The 24,857-nt window shown below is 40.7% G+C and overlaps 2 protein-coding genes across 4 annotated transcripts in view; one reads left to right on the plus strand and one right to left on the minus strand.

The window, feature by feature from the left end:
- sept8a (septin 8a) overlaps positions 1 to 19,234 on the minus strand; it is a 45,019-nt gene extending 25,785 nt beyond the window's left edge. For all 3 annotated transcript variants that reach the window (XM_037545832.1, XM_017701136.2, XM_017701137.2), the window contains exons 1-4: positions 19,084 to 19,234; positions 8,954 to 9,068; positions 8,214 to 8,409; positions 6,729 to 6,915 (exon numbers count right to left, since the gene is read on the minus strand). In XM_037545832.1, the coding sequence (XP_037401729.1) occupies positions 6,729 to 6,915; positions 8,214 to 8,409; positions 8,954 to 9,068; positions 19,084 to 19,113 (528 nt within the window). In that variant the 5' untranslated portion in view covers positions 19,114 to 19,234. The remainder of the gene's footprint in view (positions 1 to 6,728; positions 6,916 to 8,213; positions 8,410 to 8,953; positions 9,069 to 19,083) is intronic.
- Positions 19,235 to 20,916: 1,682 nt separating this feature from the next.
- On the plus strand, positions 20,917 to 24,282 carry LOC108429420 (ankyrin repeat domain-containing protein SOWAHB-like). The gene is made up of 2 exons (XM_017701135.2): positions 20,917 to 21,858; positions 22,432 to 24,282. Exons 1-2 carry the CDS (start codon positions 20,997 to 20,999, stop codon positions 23,001 to 23,003), a joined length of 1,434 nt encoding a protein of 477 aa, XP_017556624.1. The 5' UTR covers positions 20,917 to 20,996; the 3' UTR covers positions 23,004 to 24,282.
- Positions 24,283 to 24,857: the final 575 nt, after the last annotated feature.

The following is a 24,857-nucleotide window of genomic DNA, read 5'->3' on the forward strand; positions in this document are numbered from 1 at the left end:
TGTGGCTCCCAAGGTGGTCTGATTTTTGTTGAAAGGACAAAATGGCTCTTCTGAAAAACATCTGGTTTGTGACCTAAACTAGCTTTTATTGCAGAGGGAGCCAGTCGAATTTCTTGCTCAACCAGTTGTGTTTTTGTTATGTGCTGCCACAAACTGTCCGGGCGCTACACTTACCCACTTCCAAATTCCATGAACATTAACCCTCATAGGGTCTTCGGGTCTGTGGGACCCGTTTCCAGTTTTTCGCTCAATAAAAATATTACAAATAATTATTTTTTCAAGATTCACTGGCCTTGGCTCATTTTCTGTACAGAACATAAATCAGAAAACATTTTCAATGACCCCCCCCCCATATACCCCCCCTTCACATTTATATTACATACAGGGTCTTCGGGTCCTCTGGACCCGGGGCTACCGAAAGTGTGGAAATCATAGGTTCTCTCTGTGTGTGTGGGGGTATGTGAATGGATGAGCACCCACAGTGTGCACCCACTGTTCCCGCACAAGTTTGCAACATTGTTGCAAAGTTAAGAGCACCATCATTGCCAGCACCCACATTCCCACACATTTCACCTTCTGTCTCGTGGGAATCAGTCTTGTGGATCTAACACTATAAACAGCTCTGTCAGCATGGTTCTATACCATAAAGGATCAAGATGGCAAAGCGATTCACTGTTCAGAGTGCCTTACAGCTGATATTGGAGGAGACAGAGGGTTCTCATAGTGATGCAGAGGAAGAAGTTTCGGAATATGAAGATCACATTTCTGAAAATTCAGAGTCTGACCGAGTTTGAAGAGAAGGATCAGCATCAGTCAGCTACAAAGCATAAAAGAGCCTCAGGACCAGCCCATCAGCATCCAGGACTATGTGAGCAGCCAGCCATAGGACCAGCCTATCAGCCAGCTCCAAAACGCAAGCAAACCACAGGACCAGCCCGCCAGCAGCTAGCCCCAGGACCAGCCCATGAGAAGCTAGCCACAGGACCAGCACATGAGAAGCTAGCCACAGGACCAGCACATGAGAAGCTAGCCACAGGACCAGCCAAGCAGGGTCTTTGGAGATAGGTAGAAGTTTGTGGATGAAACCGATTTGGATGCTTACTTTGGGGTTCTTATCCTTGCTGGTGTTTTCAGGTCCAAAGGGGAGGCCACAGAATCCCTATGGCATGAAGAAACTGACAGAGAACTTTTCCGGACAACGACGTCTCTGAAAACTTACAAAATAATTTCCAGGACCATCCGTTTTGATGACCATGATGATAGACCAGCTCGACAGCAGAGAGACAAGCTAGCTGCCATCAGAACAGTGTGGGACAAGTGGGTGGCCTGTCTCCCCCTGTTTTACAACCCTGGGCTCAACGTCACAGTTGATGAGCAGCTGATGCCATTTCGGGGTCGATGCCCTTTCCGGCAGTATATCCCATCTAAACCAGCCAAGTATGGTATAAAGATGTGGGCTGCCTGTGACGCTGCTTCATCTTATGTGTGGAACTTGCAGGTCTACACAGGGAAATGCAATGGAGGAGCCCCTGAGAAAAATCAAGTAATGAGAGTGGTCCTCAATATGGCTCAGGGACTTTCTGGACACAACATCACATGTCACAATTTTTTCACATCACATCAGCTAGGACAAGAGCTGTTAAAGCGGAAGCTGACTATGGTGGGAACAGTACGCAAAGGCAGGTCTGAGCTCCCTCCCCAGCTCCTGAAAACAGAGGACAGGCCTGTCCAGTCATCAAAGTTTGTGTACACGGCTGACACGACCCTGGTATCATATATACCAAAGAAAGGTGGACAGAAAAACACAATATACATGCACCCAGTGCAAGAAATACATATGCAACACACACACAGTGAAACTCTGCCCTTCATGTGTGGTATAGTGGATGGTATAAAAATGGCCACATTCAATGGGGTTAATGTGTTCAGTGGGGCTTAACTGACCTGAGCAGGTCAAATAAAAAAAAATCCATTTTACTTTTGGAAAAACATGTTTCATTTGTTCATTTCTTGTTTTTATTTTTTTCTGTTATGCCTGTTTTATGATGCATGTCCTTATGTTACATTTTAAACTAAAAAAATTAACCAAAACGAGTGGCATTTCTATTCATAAATGTGATTTAACAAAGGTAAACGCCACAAATTTAACCCATGTGTTGTTTATATTACTTGCAATTGGGATAAAGTAAACATCTGCTGAGTATATTAAAATAAGATAATCGATTATGTTAAATTAAAAGCCCCAAAATGCATTGGGTCCACCAGACCCAGCAGGACTCTCTATGTAACAAAAAAACAAGGACCCTATAAGGGTTAAGTTATAAATTAAAATTTTGAAAATCGATTTTTGACATCTGTGAATCGATTCAGAATCGTTCACAGCCACATCGCAATGCATCTAAGAATGGATTTTTTCCTGCACCTCTACTCCCACCCATAAACCCACATAAACAGCTGAGCACATCAACATCAAACTATATTATAGCTGTAACTGCCATAGAAAACTGCCTCCCCACACAATTCCTTTCATTTTCTGTAATGAAAGTAAGTAGGTCTAATCAGCGCTACTGGGTGACTCAAACCTGCATGGAAGGCAGCTCTGCATGAGCGATTATGTCGCGATAGAGCAATGTTTATTCATCAAGCATTTCCTGTTTGAAGGCCTTTTCAGACCACATAAGCATGGAGGACCCAAGAGATATGTGATCTAGAGAGGCTGGTCTGGCCGATAGCCACTAGCTGATCGTCACAGGACCATCTGTGCAGAATGTAACCTCAAAAGACTCCAGTCAAGCCAGAATTCCACAACTACACTGCTTTATTTCTCATTCTCACTCACTCTTTCGTTTTGACACTCCCTCTTTCACAGACTGAGGAAATGAAAAATTGATCTGCTCTCTTTTCCACAGCGCAGGCTAGAGGAAGCCACTGATTTTCCATTGCTTGCTGATCAATATTTCAGCCAATATCAGACTATTCAGCCCATTGCTGAGGCCTTAACAATGACAACAGTGTACTCACTAACATGAAAAGTGTAAAGAATTTTATTACTGTACTTATCTTGTAGGTGTCATTATTGATTATATTAGAAATTGAGAACTGATTCTTTTAATGATTGAGTAATCTGGGTTTCAAAAGGGACAATAAACTAAGAACAGCCTTGCAAAAAGTCTGACCTAATTGCAAAAAACGAACAAGATTTTAAAAAGACTGAAAAAAAAATATAGCAAAAAATTCATATCAATGGGTGTGTCCTTTAAACCTAAATTTAAATTTTTAATAGAGCGTAATTGGGTAACTGTGACCGCTCCAAACCTAGCAAAGCAAAATTAAGGACTGATGGAATAAATAAATATCATATATATGAAGAGATAACATGGGCCTATTCCAAGTCAATGGGGCAAAAAGTAATACATTTCCTGTAGGCTTAGGTCTTGTGCCACTTGACGGTTATCGGTGCTCTTACTGTTTGCATTTTATAGCTGTTGCTATGTGATGCTTCATGATGATGTGTGGCGTGACGCAGCATGTCCAGTGTGCGTGGTCTTATGTATACCATAAACTAAGCTGGCCACAATTATTTTGATTTTGTCACTCCGATTAGTCTCGCAAGCCAGACTTCTACTCAACATCAGAGACTCTGGTGCATTCCATAGCTTAATGTGGCCAAGAACTGGGCCATCTGACCGACATGCAAAATAGGGTTAGGGTTAGGGTTAGATACAGACCTTAAAACAGGGCTACATAAACATACCTGCGGAAAGCACACTTTCAAGTGGACATCTCACTTGATCGCTTCAAAGAAAACTCTTGAATAACTTTTTTAAATGATGCTTTATGTTTATGTGATGCGTCATGTTTCAAAAAACTTTTTAATCCAGTGTTTATCTATACCTCTGACATGACAGGCAACTGCCTTGGAAAAGTGCATTTACTGTCGCACTGATGAAACGTGCTTCATGAAAGTGAGAATAGAGGTTAACATACCACAGATATCAGATGCTCTATGTATGATACTGCACTATGTCTAGGTAAACACACATCCGTGTGCACACACTTTCGCAAGTTTGTTTTCATTAGACACAAAAGAAATTTTTGTTTATCAAGCTAAACGCTGGCCGGCAGTTGTCTTTTCTTCAGTGTGACAATGATTTGCCTTTCAGAGCAAAATATAGATATTTCTAATTGTGAATCACACATTTTTAGAAGCTATTCAGGAATTTTATTTGTCAGTCTAATGTCCTCCTCTTGTCATAGTCGATGGTTCTTAGCAACACTAAGCACCAAATGCTAAGTAAACAAAATTTACCAGACTTTCCACTGACAGTGAGAAGTCTGGCTTGTGAGATTAATTCACTGTCTGCTACATTAGCCTGGTTTGTAAGAACAAAGTTGAAAAAGAAAAAAAAACCTTACTTTTCTCCGTTGTCTTCTTTCTATTTCTATTCTGCAGTCAAAAACACTACTAACCTGTCAGTTTTCGAGTAAGAACCATAAACCTATGTAGGACTATAGAGTCTACACCTGAATAGACTGCTAGTGCTTTTTTAATGACTTGCCTTAATGAGTTCATATGGCATTCGTTCAAACACTTTTTTTCATTGGAATGAATAGAGGAATGCTCAATATGTGGAAACTTATTCCACTTATAGATCATACTTATACAGTGGGGGAAAAAAGTATTTAGTCAGTCACCAATTGTGCAAGTTCTCCCACTTAAAAAGATGAGAGGCCTGTAATTGACATCATAGGTAGACCTCAACTATGAGAGACAATACGAGGAAAAAAAATTCAGAAAAACACTTTGTCTAATTTTTAAAGAATTTATTTGCAAATAATGGTGGAAAATAAGTATTTGGTCACCTAAAAACAAGCAAGATTTCTGGCTGTTACTTCTTCTTTAAAAGGCTCCTCTGTCCTCCACTCATTACATGTATTAATGGCACCTGTTTGACCTCGTTATCTGTATAAAAGACACCTGCCCACAACCTCAAACAGTCACACTCTAAACTCCACTATGGTGAAGACCAAAGAGCTGTCGAAGGACACCAGAAACAAGATTGTAGACCTGCACCAGGCTGGAAAGACTGAATCTGCAATAGGCAAGCAGCTTGGTGTGAAGAAATCTACTGTGGGAGCAATAATCAGAAAATGGAAGACCTACAAGACCACTGCTAATCTCCCTCGATCAGGGGCTCCACGCAAGATCTCAGCCCGTAGGGTCAAAATGATCACAAGAACAGTGAGCAGAAATCCCAGAACCACACGGGGCGACCTAGTGAATGACCTGCAGAGAGCTGGGACCAACGTTACAAAGGCTACTGTCAGTAACACACTACGCCGCCAGGGACTCAGATCTTGCAGTGCCAGACGTGTCCCCCTACTTAAGCCAGTACATATCCAGGCGCATCTGAAGTTTGCTAGAGAGCATTTGGGAGTATTGGGAGATGTCATATGGTCAGATGAAACCAAAGTAGAGCTGTTTGGTACAAACACAACTCGTCGTGTTTGGAGGAGCGTGAATGGTGAGTTGCATCCAAAGAACACCATACCAACTGTGAAGGATGGGGGTGCGAACATCATGCTTTGGGGCTGTTTCTCTGCAAAGGGACCAGGACGACTGGTCTGTGTATATGAAAGAATGAATGGGGCCATGAATTGTGAGATTTTGAGTGCAAACCTCCTTCCATCAGCAAGGGAATTGAAGACGAAACGTGGCTGGGTCTTTCAGCATGACAATGATCCCAGTCACACTGCCAGGGCAACAAAGGAGTGGCTTCGTAAGAAGCATTTCAAGGTCCTGGAGTGGCCTAGCCAGTCTCCAGATCTCAACCCCATAGAAAACCTTTGGAGGGAGTTGAAAGTCTGTGTTGCCCGCTGACAGCCCCAAAACATCACTGCTCTACAGGAGATCTGCATGGAGAAATGGGCCAACCTACCAGCAGCGGTGTGTGCCAACCTTGTAAAGACTTACAGAAAATGTTTGACCTCTGTCTTTGCCAACAAAGAATATATAACATATATAAGCATTGAGATGAACTTTTGTTATTGACCAAATACTTATTTTCCACCATTATTTGCAAATAAATTCTTTAAAAATCAGACAATGTGATATTCTGAATTTTTTTTCCTCGTTTTGTCTCTCATATTTGAGGTCTACCTATGATGTCAATTACAGGCCTCAATCATCTTTTTAAGTGGGAGAACTTGTACAGTTGGTGACTGACTAAATACTTTTTTCGCCCACTGTACCTCGACCTCTTCTCCTACCACAGTCAGCATTCACTCTGTAGCCAAATGTTCTTGGACACTCAAGTATGCTAGCAACACCTTAGCAACAATGAACAATCACCAAGCAAAGCCCTAACAACAAGCTGGAATACCATAAGAGCCATGTAGTGACAACACAGCAACTACTTAAAATGACTGTATAAACCCAATTTTGTCAGCAAAAGCAATCAACAGTGTTCTGCAACTACTTTGAATTCTGAAGCATCATTGGCTGGATTTATCAGGCAAACTTAAAGTTCATTCACAAACATTCCCTTTCTACTTCATCATTATTATTTACTGTTGTCAAGTCAGTCCCAGCTCCTGGTGACCGCATGAACAGCGTTTCTCCAGAATGTCCTGTTTTCTCTTCAGTCTTTAGGCTTCTCTTACTAACAGTATAAACTGAAAGTCATTAAATCTACTGAAAAACAAAGCTGTGCATCATTCATGCTTACCTTGCTATCCAGCTTCTTCATTGTGACTAAGTCTAGGGATTTGAGCGAGTGGCCAGTGGGAGCGATGAAGTAGAGGCAGATGTGGATTCTCGTGTCGTGGTAGTTGAAAAGCGAGCGCTTGATTTTTAGCTCTTCCTGTAAATAGTTTTCAAACTGTGTGTCGATGTAATCCACGATGGGTTTATAACTGTAAAGACGAAAATAAGAGAGGAAAAAACTTTTTACATTTACTGATTACCTACAGCTTATATGCAACACTTTACACTTTTATTGGGGAAGAAAATGATGTTTAACATCACAGACTGAAAATGTGTCTTACTTTGCAAACTTACATTCACTGTGATTAACACAAGTTCCCCATATCCGAGAGAGATCTCTAGCTACACCCAGTCCTGCCAGCACTGTTTACGATGCTTGACCTTTCCCTTCACTTCTCCAGGGCATTTTCCCAGCATGCATCTCTTGTGAACTTTCAAAGCCTTCTGGCTGCATCTCTGCTGGACACGTTCCCCACCCCCGCACAATGCGACTTCTGGTGGCATTCGGTGCTGCATCAACCTCCCTCTGGCTCCCTCTCTCCCCATGTCTCGCTCTTTCCTTCTTTCTCTTGCTCTTTGACTCCTTCACTCACAGGGTCAGTCAGACATGCATTCCCACAGCTGTAGTTCAAACCAAGAATTTCCTCTCTCTACTGCCCTCCTCCCCCAGTCTCTCTCTCCTTAATGAAAACTCCTATTAAACTGAAATTGGAGGGAGTTTTTCCCAGTTGTGTCTCTGACAGGGTTGCATTCCACACAATATTTCAGCCTCTTAACAGAAAAGATTTATGCAGGTCTTTAAGCAAAAGGCAAAGTTTGCCTAAACTAAACCAGTAACAAAGTAAAGACTGTGACACTTTGTCTAATATTAACATATGAGCATACATTCTTGCTTCCAGTAGTTTTTGTCACTAAAACGTCTTCTTAACATTTTTCAGTATAAAGATAATGGCACACAGGCACTTGATGAACATTTGGACGTTGGCAAAGTCATTGATATTTTAACTGTCCACCACAGCATATCAGAGTGGAAGTTAAATAATGAATATGAGCTCAAAATGAAGTCCTCTCTCTTTAATTTGAGCCTATTCCCAAATCAGGTGAACAGTGTAAGAATTACAACCATCATAAATTGTCATTTTTAATACTTTGTGGCAAATCCTTTGCAGTTGATGACTGCCTCAACTCTGGAACTCTTAGACACTCTTAGGTGGTGCATGAACTAATGTTCATGGTAATTCTGAGACCAAAAAAACAAAACCAAAAAAAAACAAAAAAAAACCAAAACACTTTGTAGATATCTGCATATAATCAACACTGTTTTCACAGATACCAATAAAACTATTTCAATTTCTTGATCAGGCTTTAGTAAATACAAAAATTGACCAAATAATATCCTTAGCTGCTGCCCTACAGCATCGAGTTTTGCAAGAAAGTCTATTCTCACCTCTCCTCTTTGTTGATCTGGTCCCCGAAGCCCACAGTATCAACTATGGTCAGTTTAAGGTGGACATTGCTCTCTTGTAGGTCATACGTTCTCGGTCGCAGGTACACACCGTTCTGGTAGTGACTGGCCTCTTCATTCTCAAACGTTGTATTGAACAGTGTGTTCATCAGTGTAGATTTGCCAATTCCCGTCTCCCCTACACAACAAAGGAAGAGAAAAGGTTGCACAGATGAATTTCAGTTCTCTCTGAGGTATAGTTCAGTGCCCAGCTTCAGTTTTGGAGGGCTTTAGTCCAACAAAGTGTGGTAGGGTTCCAGCACAGGCACACCAAATGCAACTCAAAAGTTCATTATCTGGGTTAGTAGGTATGTCTGAGTCTTAAAAATCAGAATTCATGAGCCTTAAAGTAAAAATTTACACATTTTTTAGTGATTTGTGAAGATTAAGTTGATTACTGGGCTTTTCCTCCTGAGTTTCAACATGCTGACTCATTTGTCTCACGATGGTAGTGCACTGGGCCATATTTAGGCAGCAGTCTGGCCTAATATACTTCCATCATGTTAACAATTATGTGTGCAAAGACAGCATATATAATTACAGGGCTATGTTTGTCGCTCACTCTCAGATTACATAGCAGGCACAGGAGCATATAACTATGACAGTATGAAAACTTTGACCTATAAACTTGTGAGGCTTTCCTTTAACTGTAGGGATGAGACGAGCAGCGAACGGGTGCTTACCCACACAGAGGATGTTGAAGCAGAACCCCTGCGTCACCGATTTACTGACCAGCTGATCAGGCAGACTGTCAAAGCCAACATGACCGCCCAGACTGAGGCTCCGTTTTTCTTCATTCTGCAAGAGAGTCAGACAAATTATAGTGTTTAGGCTGCAGAAGTACAGGGAAGAGCTTATCAATCTATAGCAAAGACAAAACAAAACTGTAGAGAAAATAAATAAATAAATAAATAAATAAAATCACAGAGCCTTGCTGGGTTTCGTTAGCTCGGCTCTCCACCTGCTCCACTGAAATCAAGCAAGCTGGGACCTGCACTCACATATGTAATCAATTGTATAGAGACAACGTTTCCACAAAGCCTCTGGATACAACTTACATTAGTGCTAAATGAATGCCAAACGCTGGCCAACTTAATGGCAGGTTCACGGGGGGACTGTACTACAGAGAAAATGACTAAGCAAAAGCTGTTGGCAAAACAAAGACCATCACCACAAACTGACTGCAAGCCATCATAACACATTTAGATCTAATTTACACTGTTTTCTCATAAATCTCAAATGTAATCAATCAGCCTATACATGTTTGGTGTCTGAAGTTTGCTTCTGTAGCTTTGCTAGAGCTTTGAATAAAGCTGACAAGTATTTTGCTCATACTATGTTTTTATTTTAAGGTTTTTCACTCAGGTTTAACAGCTGCTGCTGGTAGAAGTGGAGGTAGAGAGCAAAAGCACTAATGAGATGCTCCCCCATCATGACCTTCCACAACCATGTGAAGCTCTAGCTTGAGGTCAGAACTGCTTCCTCCCCCCCCTCTTTTTCTCCCTGCATATTTGCTAGCTGATGTCATCAGGCTCAGCAGAGTGAGTAATGACGCTCAGGCAAGCACAACTCTAGAACTGATAACACAACAGAAACATTGGCTCAAAAACCCCCTGTGTTTTTTCACAAAACTGAGGTGACAACAGAGGGAGCCTCCTCCCCATACTGAGAAAAGCATAGGCACTGCTATATTCAGACCAGGCTTACATGGATGGGGAAATGCCACCTGAAATGGTCACTCAGGACAAAAGAAAGTATGGGAACAGAGGAGGGTGTCGAGAACAACTTTTAGGCCCTGGAGCAAGGGTTGACCCAACACTCTTAAGTTCTGAAGCCCCAAAAGGTTTAGGCTTTGACTGAACACTCATTTGACACCTTGGGATCACGGTGCAATAATCCCGATTTGATCCTGTTGGAGGTTTCCTTTTGGAAATATTTGATATTTAAAGCTGCAATAAGAGATGTGTAATAATGATGGACGTGGTTATTCTAATATACTGAGAACCCTATGAAATGCATCACCTTTAAAACCTTTGTTTAGTGATGTGTTTCCACAGTAAGTTTTGCTGCTTTACAGAAAGGATAGCCAAGTTCATACACCATTGCAAGATTGAAATAACTTATATGATATGTGAATCTAAATCTCGTTCAGCCTTGGCGATTCACTAAAATATTTTTATATTTTTAAATTTGTGTAAATTTACAGCTATTCATAACTCCATAAACCATTTAGCTAGCCTGATATTTCTGTCTCTAACTCTCACTGAACCAGCAACTGAATCTGGCTAATTTTCTTTGTTTAAACAAAGCTTAATATAATGACTGCAGAAAATCAGATGTCTTCAGTAATTTGTTCAGAGTATTAAAAGTAGAAATCAGACTTCTGTTTCGCAACATGTTAATGAACTCACTAAAGAAGACGTGATGTAAATGTAATGCAAAAACTCAAACATCAAGTCACTATGAATATATAATAAATTCTCTATTTCGTCAAGAATGTAGTTGGTTTAGCGTTGCTCCAAAAATATTTTGTTGCCATCTAATTAGGTGCTGTGTTAAACACTGCTTGCTGTTTTCACAAATGCACAGACTAAGATAACCTAAAGAAATCGTGAGTGTATACGTGCAGTGAAAAAAAATACTGAGCTAAAATCCATCTCTCTTTATCGGATTTCTAGGCCTTAATCCAATCTAAAAAATCATAGGATACTGATTACATGACAATCAGATAATTGTACAAATCTGACTGTGACTGAATTATTAAGCTCATATAACTGCACTCTATTTAATATAGTTCTTATTTTAATATTTTAACTTATCTTGCTTCAGTCTTTCAAAGAAAAGGGGCAACACTGAAATCATAGGGGGAGTGTGACAGTGTTCAGCCTTTAGCTAAGACTACCCTATTTTTATACATTAGGTCCATCATTAAGTAACTGATGTGACCTCTAACTCTGAAAGTCAGGAATCCACAAGACTGTTAGGAAAAGACAAAGCTTACAAAAACTAAAAAGGAAACATAAACATAAAGAAACCCCACTACTGAAATAAGGCAAATACCAAAATACTTAATACCAATAGGGAAATACTTACAATTCTCTAGCCACACCTGCGACACAGAATGACAGAATGTCTGTAATTTTGACAGGCGAATCTGTGTGGACCATTAACACTCTTGCACAGCCCTTGGGGGCAGAGCGATACTGTCCTGAGACTTGGATGGAGAGTGATCACAGCAGATGGATATGAAATCTCCGGTGGAGCGTAACAGCTCTTTCTCCACCCCCATCACACACACACACACACACACACACACACACACACACACACACACACACACACCTGACCATGTGCGCCTCTTTCAGACAGCTGACAAGCCCTTCATAGCAATGTATCTGATTCACGTCCTGGCAGCAGAACCAGGCTAATAGAGAAGGAGGGGTGTTATGTGGGGAAAATGCAGATGGTCCAGATTTGAACCTAGTGTGGCATCAGTGCAAAACAGCAGTAGTCAGGTCTAGATGATAATTACACTTATCTATGCTTTACTCACCCTCACACAATTTCAAATGAGGGAGAGCATATGGCAAAAATATAACATTGTGATACTTATATATGCATTACAAAGTTTTAGAGGTTTACAAACAAGATTTAACAGAATGAAATCATCTGCAAAGCAGAAAGAAACAGGAGACGAAACAGCTAAGAAAATATAACGATTTCTTCAATTCAGGGTTTACATAAGTATTTATGCCTACACTATGTAAGATTTGGGGATTTGGAGACCTCTCTGGTGGAAATATGTAATTGCAAGCAATGTGTGGAAAAACATTTCGTAACATCCGTTGTGCTTTGAATCCCTTCCTCAAATGGAAGATTGATGATTACACGTGTATTTAAAGATAATTTAGAGAACTCGGTCAGAACTTGGTGAAGGACGTGTCTTCTGCTGTAAGTGAAGTATCTAGTATTATCTTCATCAGTAAATAAAGGCTGATTTTGCATTTAAAATCTCCACACTGAGCCAGTCCTTCTTTTTGAGCCTGTGTGTGTGTGATACGTTAATATGTAAAGATGCATAATGTGGCCTGAAAACCTGACTTTTAAATTACTCTTTCAGGCTTTAGTGTGTGACTCATGTCAGAGAACGGACATGTCCATTTGTTTCTTCTGACTCTACTGCTACTTCTGACAATTTTTAACTAAAATCTAACATAATGCAAAAAATAAATAAAAAACATCGAAAAACTGGCAAACATAAATGACTAAGATAACATCCTAATGTACTGACTTGATCTGGGTATCGAAATTCAAAATTGTTGTGGTTCCAACTTCAATATTACTCAGTATCCAAAATAAATCCATATAATTTATCATCACATTTCCATACTGAATTTTTTTCAAATGTTGTTATTCAATGTTTTACAAACTGTGCTGTGCTACATCCAATTAAGCAGGCCTAATCATATTCACTTCCTAATGAAACATGCAGGTGGTCAGTAATCTTTAAGTACTGATGATGTCCAGGATATGCTGATGCAAAGTGTATTTAATTTATTGTAATAATGATAAAATGCTGTCATACTGCTCCCCCGTTAGTGACAGTGAGCCTATAGCATACTTGTTGCAAAAACCAGAACAGCTGATTGGTTGTCTAAATTACATTCTGTAAGCATATTATAAACATTACTGCTTCTTAATTAGTTTGCAATTTGTTGCAGTCTTTAAGCCACACCCACTTTGTTTATTCTTGAAAGGCACTGGAAAAGAAATAGTTCAGGAATTGGTATCCAAGTCACAAGTATCAGTCTGTCTTCTTCTGTCGGCTGCTCCCTTTAGGGGTCGCCACAGCGGATCATCTGCCTCCATCTTGCCCTATCCATTGCCTCCTCTACTTTCACACCAACCATCTCCATGTCCACCTTCACTACATAAAGTCACAAGTATCAGTATTAGTATCACATGTTTCTGACTCTGCCTCTAAAATAGGACTAACAACATCAGATATACTTAGAAAAGAACAGTGTGATGTCATTTAATACAATACAATTTAACATAATGCTGTGATATTTCCAACCTTCTCAAAGACACATACAAACCAAGATCTGAGTGGTTGCACCTTCCGGTGCTCATCATAGGCTGGTAAAGCTAATCAGCAGTAAGGCCAGTTCACAGCGACTAATGTTTCAAAATATAAGGTTAATAAAGGGACTGGTCTCATAGATAAACTCTAAGCCCAGTCACAGTAAAAGGCTAGTCATACTGAAAGGGATTTTCAACAGTTAGCTGTAGAGTCCAGGAGTAAGCTTAGCCTAATCTGTCTCTTAGGAACCACCCTAAAGTATCCACCCGCTACAGATTAATCCTAGCCTTGAACTGAAAGACATCCTTAATTAGGCTGGTAATAATATGGCTTTGTTACTGTACCAAGGTGTATGGATCCTACAGTCTGGAGACTCACTTTGAAGCTGCCAGAAGAGCTGGTAATAACAGTTATACTGATTGGGATAATGAAGGTTCTTTTCTATTCTCTGATAGCAACACGTCTTTAAATTGAGCCTATGGCGTCTCGTTCTCCTCCCACTGATGCTAATTCAGGCACACGTGCTGGGCTTCAGAGAGAAAGAGAATCATGAAGTCCAAAAAAAAATTTTTAAATCATGGGGTACCAAGCTACTACAATAAACCAAAGTTGTGTGTTAAATTATGGTAAACAGGTTTTTAAGCTTTTGTCATCTGGATCGTAATATGGGGTCAGTGCTGGTTATATGACTTATCACATAACCAGCACTGGTTATAAACAGGACTGGTTAAAAACGTTCAGCTTCCAAACCTCAATGAAGGTCAAATTTATGCCACTGTAAAAAAACCCATTTTTGTCATCAAGCAATACTTAAGAACCCTACTTAAGGTGTTTTTTCACCAGGCAGCGCGGTACGGCAGGTACTGTTACTATTCCAAACCCTGAACTAGCCATCACACAACACAGCCGTGAAGCTGGGAGAGGTTGTGGGGTGGGCACGATTTCTCATGCAACACAGCTGTTAACAGTGAACACAAACAACAATAGCAACAAATTCATCTTGCACTCCGCATTTGATTTTAGGTGAAATGACACATACAGAGATCATGGAAAGGAATACATGTCACACATCAGCTGTGCTTTATCATTACACTGATTAAACAAATCAATAATAAGCACTTATCAATCTGATTTTCTCTCTGATTGATAAAAAACACACAGAGCATTCAACAAGAAAAAGACCCTCAGATTTTATACACTGACAGAAAATACGGCAGCACACAGGAGGCTCCAGTTATACAGAGCTGTGCACAGGTACTTCAGTACACGGTTAACCACTCAAACTGACAGCATTCAAATAGTGAAATCACTGTTTGGGCATTTCTTGTGCTTCATCATGGGAGGCCATTAAACAGGATGACAATTCAGAGAGTTCATGTTTTAACAGGACTGTAAACGGTGACCGTCTTCTCATATAGGATGTATATTACACTACTAAGCGCTGCCAAGGACATGATTAATTTACTACGCTGCTCAGTGACATTAAGCAACTAACATCTTAGCACATCTCAATGTGGAGAAAAAACGTAGCGTAGCTAAGATGAAGAGGAGTCTTCATTAGCACCCAACACCATACCAGCTAGCTGTTAGCACATCTGAGGCAGCCTCAATTACAAAATATACTGATTTCCCTCAAGTACTTCTGAAAAATGTTAGTGCCCTGACATCAGTGACATTGCTTAAAATGTAACTTCACAGATTTACGCAAAATTTTGAAATTTTGGAAAATGTATGCAAAAGTTGGATAAACTGGATATCCGTTCAATTAACTCTTCTGGATGCTCTACTATCAGAATTAGTCAGAAACCACAGTTCTATGTGATGAAACTACCCAAATAATTTTGTGACGTGCATGTGACGTAACTCCTCTGGCGGCAGATTTAAATGCATTCAGTTCATGTGGTTAAAGGAGCTTCTTTACTTGTACGCTGAAACTACAAGGCTAACATAGCTAACACGTACTGGTATTACTTTTAATACCTACAATTAGCATGGTGCTAAATGCACGCCCAAATCATCACACAATCGCTTAAAACCATACAGAGTTGTGAGGCACCCCAAACTTGCTTATATGATTTCTGATGCTGTATTGAACTTCTAATACTAGTGGTGTAACGATACACTCAGCACACGATACTGGATTCATGAGTAGAGTTTCTCAATATTTTAAACAAAACTAGAATAAAAACATGTAGTTGGACAACTTACTAATGACACTAGAGCATGGAAGCAGGAGTGCTGGAGTGAGTTGTTGATTGACGCTGATCATTTGCAAATTTTGCTGCATTAGGTGGCTTAATTATTAGAATGACTTCTCCACAACGAATGCTGTTCACTTCTGCTCTGCAATATCAAAAACGTCACAATGGATTATCACGCCTTTGTGTAATACTACTGATTTCAGATATGTGACATGCTTTTGTCCAGTGAGCACAACAAGATGAAGGCATGTGAACGCTGTGGAATATGTATTTGGAGTAGAACGGACGTTGACTCATCGCCACTGCTCTGGCTACTCATATATGTAATATGATAGTGAATATGAAAGCAAAGGCCTCAGGCCCACTACACAAGTATGATGTAACATGGACACATGCCAAATCGTCACGTCAACCGTACACGTCCATTCTATCTATAGCATGTGAAACCGTGTGTTAGAAAAAGCACACATGTTTTCACACCTTGTTTTTCCCCTCCCTCTCTTATTCTCTCATTCTTTTCTGTCTTCTTATATAATCTAATTTTCTCTTAAAGCCACCCATTTAGACCTGGTGAAAAAAAAGAGATGTTTAATCTGTTTTTTTAATATATCATTATGGAATAATGTACTATATGTACTATATAATAGTACTCAAACGGAATAAGCATTTCTTACCATTTTATATTTGCTGAATTATTTCTACCTTTTGGTCTTCTTTCTGCAAGTGTAAAGCACTTCCCTGTGTGCAAGGTCTGTTTATATAATAAAACAACTGGCGCAGAAACGCAGAAATGGTTGCAAAACGATGTTAAAATATTACATAAGAAACATGAGAATTAGATTAGCTGCCTCACTATGTGCACCGTTGAGTCACAAAACATAGCTCTCAGCTATTTTTTGCCCCATTATATAAGCAGAATTAAAAATAGGTCCCTCTCAGTTCAATACAGCTGATCAATATTCGTACTCAAACCGAAAGCACATGCATTTGTAATCAAAATCTACCACCACCAAAGCACCCGACCATGTGTTCTGCCAATACCTAAGACAGCATTAGAAAGCACTTGCTTTGAACTGTGTGATCTTAGACATCTTTCATTGGAATTCCAGAGACTTACTGCAAAATGTTCTCCATGATTCAAACGTTGAGAAGTAAACAAGGTCATGCAGAGTGGCTTGATGTCAAACCAAAGGTGACAATATCTACAATGCAAATGCTAGCATTTTATTTACTATCAGAGATATAAAGGAAGAGGTGGGTCACTGCTTGGAGAATGAATGGGAAAGCTTGTAACACTCAACATGTAGACTGTGTACGGGGAATGTCCCTCGGTAAAAAGAGCCAAAGGGCTTGCTGGTTTAGCCACAAGCGGGAAAAGCCCCCCTTCTACTTTGGCTCAGTTGTGGTGGTCTGTGCAAGTGCAGTAGCCAGAACAACAGAGAGAAAAACAGAGTTACTGAGCCAAGCACCACATTTGTCAGATTTTAACAGTGATTTCAAAGATGTTTTGAAATGGTAATTTGGCCTTCAGTTGAGAGTTTTTCAATCTCTTACTGCTCAAAGAAATAAAAGCCTGGTCTTGTATGACTGGAAATAACTGCCCCGCGGCATTGAGTGGACAGACACTCTCTAAGGGCTTAAGGTAAGGTTACTATCTAAAATCACCAGTGAACCTACACATCTTCTGAGTTTTGTATTAAATGTTGATGATGTTTAAAGCAGTCGAACATCTCATAAAATACATTTTCTGCACAAACTACTGTAACTATTGTCATGATGTCTCTGGCATTAGGCTGCATATTCATTTTGTGCAACAACTTCCTGTGAATGAGTTTTTTTTAGCCATTAAACTCTTTGGATGTAAGCAGCACCGCTATGAACAATTCTGACCCAGTTTCTCAAGAGCGGACCATTTTGCCCTAAAAAAAAATGTAATGACTTTATTTACATTGTAATGACTTAATTACGGAAAATTTGAGAAATAAGAGGAATTCCCCTTTAATAGCAGCACAAACTCTGACACACTAACACTTCCCCATACATAACAGTAACTTCATTTTTTAAAAAGGCTAAGCAAAGTAAAAATGAACTTAAGTGAACAATAACACACACAACTTTTTAAAGATTTATGAATACTAACTGAAAAGCCAAACAAAAAAAAGTAAATAATAAAAATAATATAATAATAATAATAATATAAATGGGTGTGTCCTTCGCTCGTTGTTTCTTACTGTAAGACACACCAGCAAGAGGATTTTAAAATCTTTGTGCAAACTCCCAATAAGTCATTACTGATTCATCAAGAAGGTCAATTTTAATAATGTTAATCAATTAATCGTGATAGCCCTAGACGTAACAGACACGGTCTCACTTATCCTGCCCTTTCTGTTACACAGGCTGAACACAGCTGATGCCTATTGGGAGGAATAGTTTACAGCAAGGCCTTTTGCAGGAGCAGCCTGGACTGCTGTGAGAGACAGTTTCTAGTCTGTGGCTGTACAGAGGAACCAAGGAAACAGCTCAAAGTCAGCTGTCCCGGCAAACTGTCACAAACAAACAGTGCTCATTTGTGTGATCACTTACTGACTGCCGGGGTCACAAAAGGAGCAGCACAATGGGACCTTACTGGAGCCATCACATCTCTCTCTCTCTCTCTCTCTCTGAGCTTTAAAAATACATTCAAAGTCTCAGCAAAAGTAACAACCACTCCCAACATCTGCCATTAAACTGCCTTGTATTTATTAAGATCACCCTCAAACGAGTTCTGCACTTCTGTAATGCACTTCTTCTTCCACTGTGGCTCCTGTGACAGCCAGAGGCAGGATTTGCTGATAATCTGCTTATCCTTCACACACAGAGCCACTCACCCTCCTTTTTTAGCAACAGCAAGGATCCCCTTTTCCTGACAGACTGAAAGTTAATAACCCTTTGTTAATCTCTGGTGTCTTCGTTCTCCATCCCTGCCATCAGTGGCCTCTGAATTCAGCGGCGCTCCTGCCCTCTCGCTGTTATTACTGCACACAGAGGGTCACCTAACGCTAATACTGAGCTGAAGCCACTGCCATCTTCACCAGGTGCTTTATTTGGACATTTTAGTCTTTAGTTAAGACTCCAATCACGCATTCTGAGGAAAACTAGCTTAGTGGTTGAAGGAGTCCCACAGTCACCAGAAGTCTGCTGAGACAAACAGAAAGGAGGCGAGATATTTGTTCATTCAACCGACCAAACCAAACCAAACTCAACACGAAGCTCTCTCAGAAAGTAGCAGGGCTTAAAACGCGGAGTGTCCAGCAACACAACGCTGTGGGCGAGATTTATCCTTTATAGGTCCAAAAATCACACGGAGTCCACAAACGTCCCACAAATCCCCACGTTTATTCGGCGCTGTGTGAATCTCAGTATTTGTAGACTCATGCTAACGTTAGTCCCGGAGGCGAACAGGCTAGCTGTGCTAATTTGCGGGAAACACCGTAAAGAGTACAAAACCAGCATTTCACTAGGAAAAGGAGCGAATTCATACATTACTCACCGAAAACACGTCTACGTCCGTGGCAGCCATGATGAGCAGTGTGTGTGTGTTGACTGGGTGCTGCCCTCGTCTCTCTCTCTCTCTCTCTCTCTCTCTCACACACACACACACACACACACACACTCACTCACTCACTCACTCTCTCCCACTCTCTCTCTATGTCTCTCTCTCTCTGTAGCGCTGGACCAACCCAGTGCAGCTCAGCTCCTTCAATATGGCTCCTTCCTGGAAACTCCCACTGGGCTCAGGAGTGTCATTCTCTCACACAGGACGACTCTCTAAGAAACAAACACAAAAACAAACCTCAAACACACACACAACGCTATCATATTCAACCGTCACTGCGGCTCTTTTACGCCCTTAACTGCCCTACTGCACCAAACGACGAGCAACGAGTCCTGCAGCGCGGGGGTCGACGGGAGTTGTAGTTTTAAACTGCGGGCGTGGAAAAAGAAGTTTATCCAGTTACACCTCGGATTGGAATCGTGTGCTGGTGAATTGTTATTATTATTTCTAAACGACGTATAGTCCGATACGGCCCAAGAAAAATTCTCTGTATTTTTTACACAAAACCCTTAAACACATCTACAGTAACACCACAGGCATTTCCTGTGAGAGTCTCACTGTAAATTCCCACAGCTGCTACAACTCACTGCAGAAAACAGCACAACTGATACGGGTTATACGGCGGAACTACAGGACTGTTATAGAGGGCGACAGCACAGCAGGTTATTAAAGAAGCCTTTATACAGCGCTATGAATGCTACCCTGCGGTCTAATATGTGGATCAAGAATCATTTTGGAGCCACTTGATTCTCAGTAAAATAAAAGCAGTTTTGTTGCAGATCCATGTTGTGCTTGTTTAAATGGACTCTGTCTACACATTTCAAACACTTTATATGAAGCTGTAGAAATGAAGACATGCTCGATGATGAGCGGAGCGGTACGATCCCACAGTAACTTATATTTACTTACAGTAATTAATATTCGAAAAGCAGCGACCAAGCTGATAACTAATGACTATAAATAGATAATTACAGTTTATTATTTATATATATATAGTCTATACATTGCAATTTGTTTGTTTGTTTATTGATCGATTGATTGATTGATTGACAGGTGAGATATAACTGCTTTGGTATGATTTGGTATGTTTAGGCTACAACATTACAATCTACACTGTGCACGTTGTTATTGCAAAAATAATGATTAATATGACACATGAGGCCAGACTTTTGAATGGTAGCGCATATGTATGCATAGCCAATGTCGCAATGTTATTATTATTATTATTATTATTATTATTATTATTATTATTATTATTATTATACACTCAATAAAGGAAACAACATGGTTGTTGGACTTACAAACTGAGAACACGTCAATATGTAAATAACTTTAAGCAACGTTTTTATGTAAAATTCATGGACAAAAAATGAATGAAAATGCCTTAAATTAATGAAAGTGCAAAGAAACTGAAATAATCTGCACTGAAATGTTTTAATTTCGTTTAACTGTTGAATCTCGTGTTGAGGTAACTAAGTCCTGAATGCAGGCTCTGGTGCTGCTTTATTAAGACTATTAATAACTATTAATAACATATCACAGGTTTTCTGTGGCTTTATTCTGAATTCTGGCTTTAAAATGAAAACAACCAACAGACGCATTAATATGGCAGCTATGAATCACTACTGAAGTCTTGAACGCGCGTCGCTAAGCCTGTGTTTTGAGCCTGAGGCCGTTCAGAGCCTCAGGTTTCGGCTCCTCCGCCTGCGTTTACTATTCAAATGACGTCTACGTTCACCCGGAACTGGCGGCTGCAGGTGACGGCCTCAGGTGCTGTGGAAAAACGGGGAGGATTCGAGGAAGAAAGCAGAGCAGTTCCTTCATGTTTTTAGCCGTGCGTGTGTGAAATGGAGATCTCTCAGGAGGCGATACTGAGGGCGCTGACAGAAGCTGGCGGGCAGGTGAAGAACTCGGAGTTACTGGCTCGGTTCAAAGCTCCGCTGAACTGCAGCGATCCGGCGGAGAAGAAACAGAACCGATACCTCTTTAAGACGTTCGTCAACAACATTGCCGTTGTGAAAGAGAACGAAGAGGTCAAGTACATCGCCCTGAAGAAGAAATATCACCATTTGCTGACGCAGTCCGGTGATGGCAGTGCCCAGGACAGGGAGTGCGAGGAAGGTCAACTGGAGAAAGCGGGACAACACCCAGCAGGAGAGGAAAACAGGGAGGGCAGTCGTGCTGAAGGCGAAGAAGCTAAGGCACCTGGCCCGAACAAGCCAGAAGAGCAAGTTCAGCCAGATAAGGAAGATGACACCCCAAACAACAGCCAGCCACTCTGTCCCATAGAGCTGGCCTTCGAAAGGATCAAGTCTGTGGACGTCAAAGCCAAGAGGTACTTACAGTTTGTGGTGCCGCTCAAGTCGAGCGCAGATGACACTCAGCAACTTGGACCTAGAAAGAGCCAGGCAAGCACCAACAAGCCGTGTGCACTGCCGTTAAGAATGCCTCCAGTGGTCATCACTCCTTGTCCTGAAGTGAATACCACCAAAGAGCATTTGGCACCATCAAGGTCAAGGCTGGAGCCTCCTAGTTCACCCAGATATAAGAGGAGGCCGTCTACGGACAGCATGGCAGGCGCCAGTTCACCACAAACCAGGAGACACTGCAAGAGCATCAGGCCGGTTGATGAGCTCAAATACGGCGACATGTTCCCACTAGAAACCACAGAGCATGAGTGGCTGGTGTCGTCCGCAGTGGGACACTGGGGTCTGTACCAAAAGGGGTCTTGACCTTCTTTTGTCTGATTTACATGCCTATGATCACTGTATATATCAATCAGGCACCTCTATATTCTCAGCCACTTTATACAGTGGCTGGATTTTTGTGTATGAATGAACAACTTTGCCACATCTCGTTTTAACCCCTTAAACTATAAGGACCTACACTTTTCCTCCTCATTCTCTTAACTGCATAATATACATATTAGTTCCATAGTAGTTACTGATTCATTTATATTAGTCTTCAGTTTTCAGCCAGATGGCACAGCTTGCCTGGATTAATTTGTAACTATGAGTACAAATCATGACCCACATTTATCAAGCTTCTTGGAGTGGTAATACTGATCTAGGATCAGCTTATGCTTTTTATCTAATAAAGTTCCATGGCCTGATGAGACCTGGTCTTAGATCAATGCTCTTACTCTCAGAGGCTTGATTCATGTGTGCCAGTGTCAGTGCTGTCTGAAGGGGTCATATTGATTTGATCCTTTTAAAGCATTCCAAAAAACTGGCAGATGAAGTACATTTGACAAAAGCATTTATGTTCTGATCATTCTCACAGGTCTGCTGTATGGCCACCTGCTCAATGACACTCAGCTGGCAGAGAAGAGGGACTTTGTGTCCGGCTTCACGGCCCTTCACTGGGCGGCCAAGTGCGGCAACAGCGACATGGTATGTAAACTCATCGAGCTGTCCAAAGAGAAGGGCAAGGGGGTGGATGTGAACAGCAAATCTTTTGCTGGTTACACGCCGCTGCACATTGCTGCTCTGCATGACCAGGAGTACATCATGAAACTCCTGGTACAGCGCTATGGAGCGGATCCTAATGTCCGGGACAACTGCGGCAAGAAGCCACACCATTACCTGCACAGGGGTGTATCCGTAGAGCTGCGGGAGCTCCTTGGAGCACCGAAGGTCAAAGCTCAAGGCCCAGAGCCGCAGAAGAGCGCTGAGGAGCCTGAGGCGCACAGACACTCCCACACCATCAGCAGACTCTTCCAGCCGCATACAATCGGGTACAAGAAGAAGCCCAAGATCAGGGGCTCTTTCCTGTCTGTGGCTGAGGAAGGGAGGGACGAGAGGGATGAGCACCCTTCACCTATGCACAGGGTTCTGTCTGATGTGTTTTCCTAAGCATTACTTCTGCTAAATTCAAATTACTTCTGCTAAATTCATCATTAACCCCTTGTAGTGGAATTCCACCTATTTCTCAAAATGTCTCCATAATTCAGTCTTCAAGGGCCTACAGGCATTTGTCTTGTCTATTATTTTATCCCTTAAGGTCCACTTTAATATAATTTGGGTGGGATTATATACCAAAAATTTTTACACAGCCATTTTCCAATCGAGTGGTGATAGGAACCAGACGTTTGAAGAGTTTAACGCCTCCAAAACCTCATGCCTGTAATGCATACCACCTCATGCCTGTGATATAATTTAGAGAATAGGATTTGGCCTAAAACATTTTTAAACACAGTCATTGTGGAGACATGCAGGCTTTGTGAGGCAAAATAGTCTGCAAAAAACGTATTATTTTCAGATTTATGACTATTTTATCATTATGAAAATTACATATCGAAACTCAGAAGATGTGTTTAAGTCCACTAGTGGTTTTGAATAGTAAATAAAATGGCTGTATATCACTATGAGCCTTTCTCCACAATTTTCTCCATCATTTTACATTAAACCACTCTGAATGACTTGGTTTACATATGGAATTCCTCTTTAAACTCTAAGGGTCCGTATGTAGGTTCACACATTGACCCCTCACTGTCTTGACTACATAACTGACATATTAGATACTGAATAGTTACTGAGTAATAAGATTTTAGATAAATAAGAGAGCACTAAGACCAGAGTTCAAGGAGTTAACCAGGTAAACTGCAGTAATAACTGCAGTATTCAGTTGGCAATTTGGAGACCTGTGGAGTACTGTGAATTATTTTGTGTCACAACAAATCGACTTGGATCGATCATGAAATCCCTAATTTCAGTACAATATAAATTTGATTTGTTATTCCCACTTTGAGATATTTATTGAAAAAAAATGTACTGGAAAAAAAGTGTCATTCAGCAATTTGTATCAAAGTCAAAATATCCGTATTGGTATGGGTGTTAACCGTTTGGTTAATTTTGAATGGTATCCTGCCCTAGTCATGAGGAACTGAGCTGGCTTGCAATTTGAGTTGTCAAATATCCATTCCTTCGCCAGCAGACCTCAAATTCGTGTTCTGCCGATTTGTAAACAATGCAATGTTCTCCAAAATCTGCTTTTTAAATGTAGATCTTTAAACTGAAGTATGATCTTGATGCAGGTGATGCATCATGATGATTTTAGCTCAAATTTTATCAAATTGTTTTCAAAAATCATTGAAGAATGAAGTGAAATAAACAAATTCATGCTTAAAAATCAGTACAGATATCACGACTGATTATTCTTGAGTGTAAATATACTAATTCCTGATATTGTTTCTAAGTAAAACTAATGCTCTGTTAAATTTGATTTATATGTAAGTGAAAATGATTCTGTATGTAATACGATTTGTATAAATGCTTTATAATAATGGACAGCAGTGCAGATTCATGCTAACTCTAGAAGAATTTCATCACTGGGTAGTTACATTGACTCAAATACATGAAGTAAAAAGAGCCAGGCAGGCAGCAAGCAAAACTCCCCACAGCAGTGGAGATCTGTGCAAGTGCAGTAGCGAGAACAGCCCCCAAAACATATTTGTCATTTTACTAGTCATCTCAAATATGGTTTTGTACAGTAATTTGGCCTTCAGTTTCAGATTTGTAGGTGTCTTTGAGAGATAGAGAGTCTGGAGAGATAGAGAGTCTGGTCTTGTATGACTGGAAATAACCGCCAAGTGATGTTGCCAAGATAGCCACCAAGTGGACAGACTTTCCCATAAGGACTTTGTACACTCCTGGGTATTTTCAAATCGTACTTTTACTTCTACTCAAGTATAATAGTGAGTAAGGGTA

Source organism: Pygocentrus nattereri, chromosome 16, assembly GCF_015220715.1.
Source record: "Pygocentrus nattereri isolate fPygNat1 chromosome 16, fPygNat1.pri, whole genome shotgun sequence".
Lineage (NCBI taxonomy): Eukaryota > Metazoa > Chordata > Actinopteri > Characiformes > Serrasalmidae > Pygocentrus > Pygocentrus nattereri.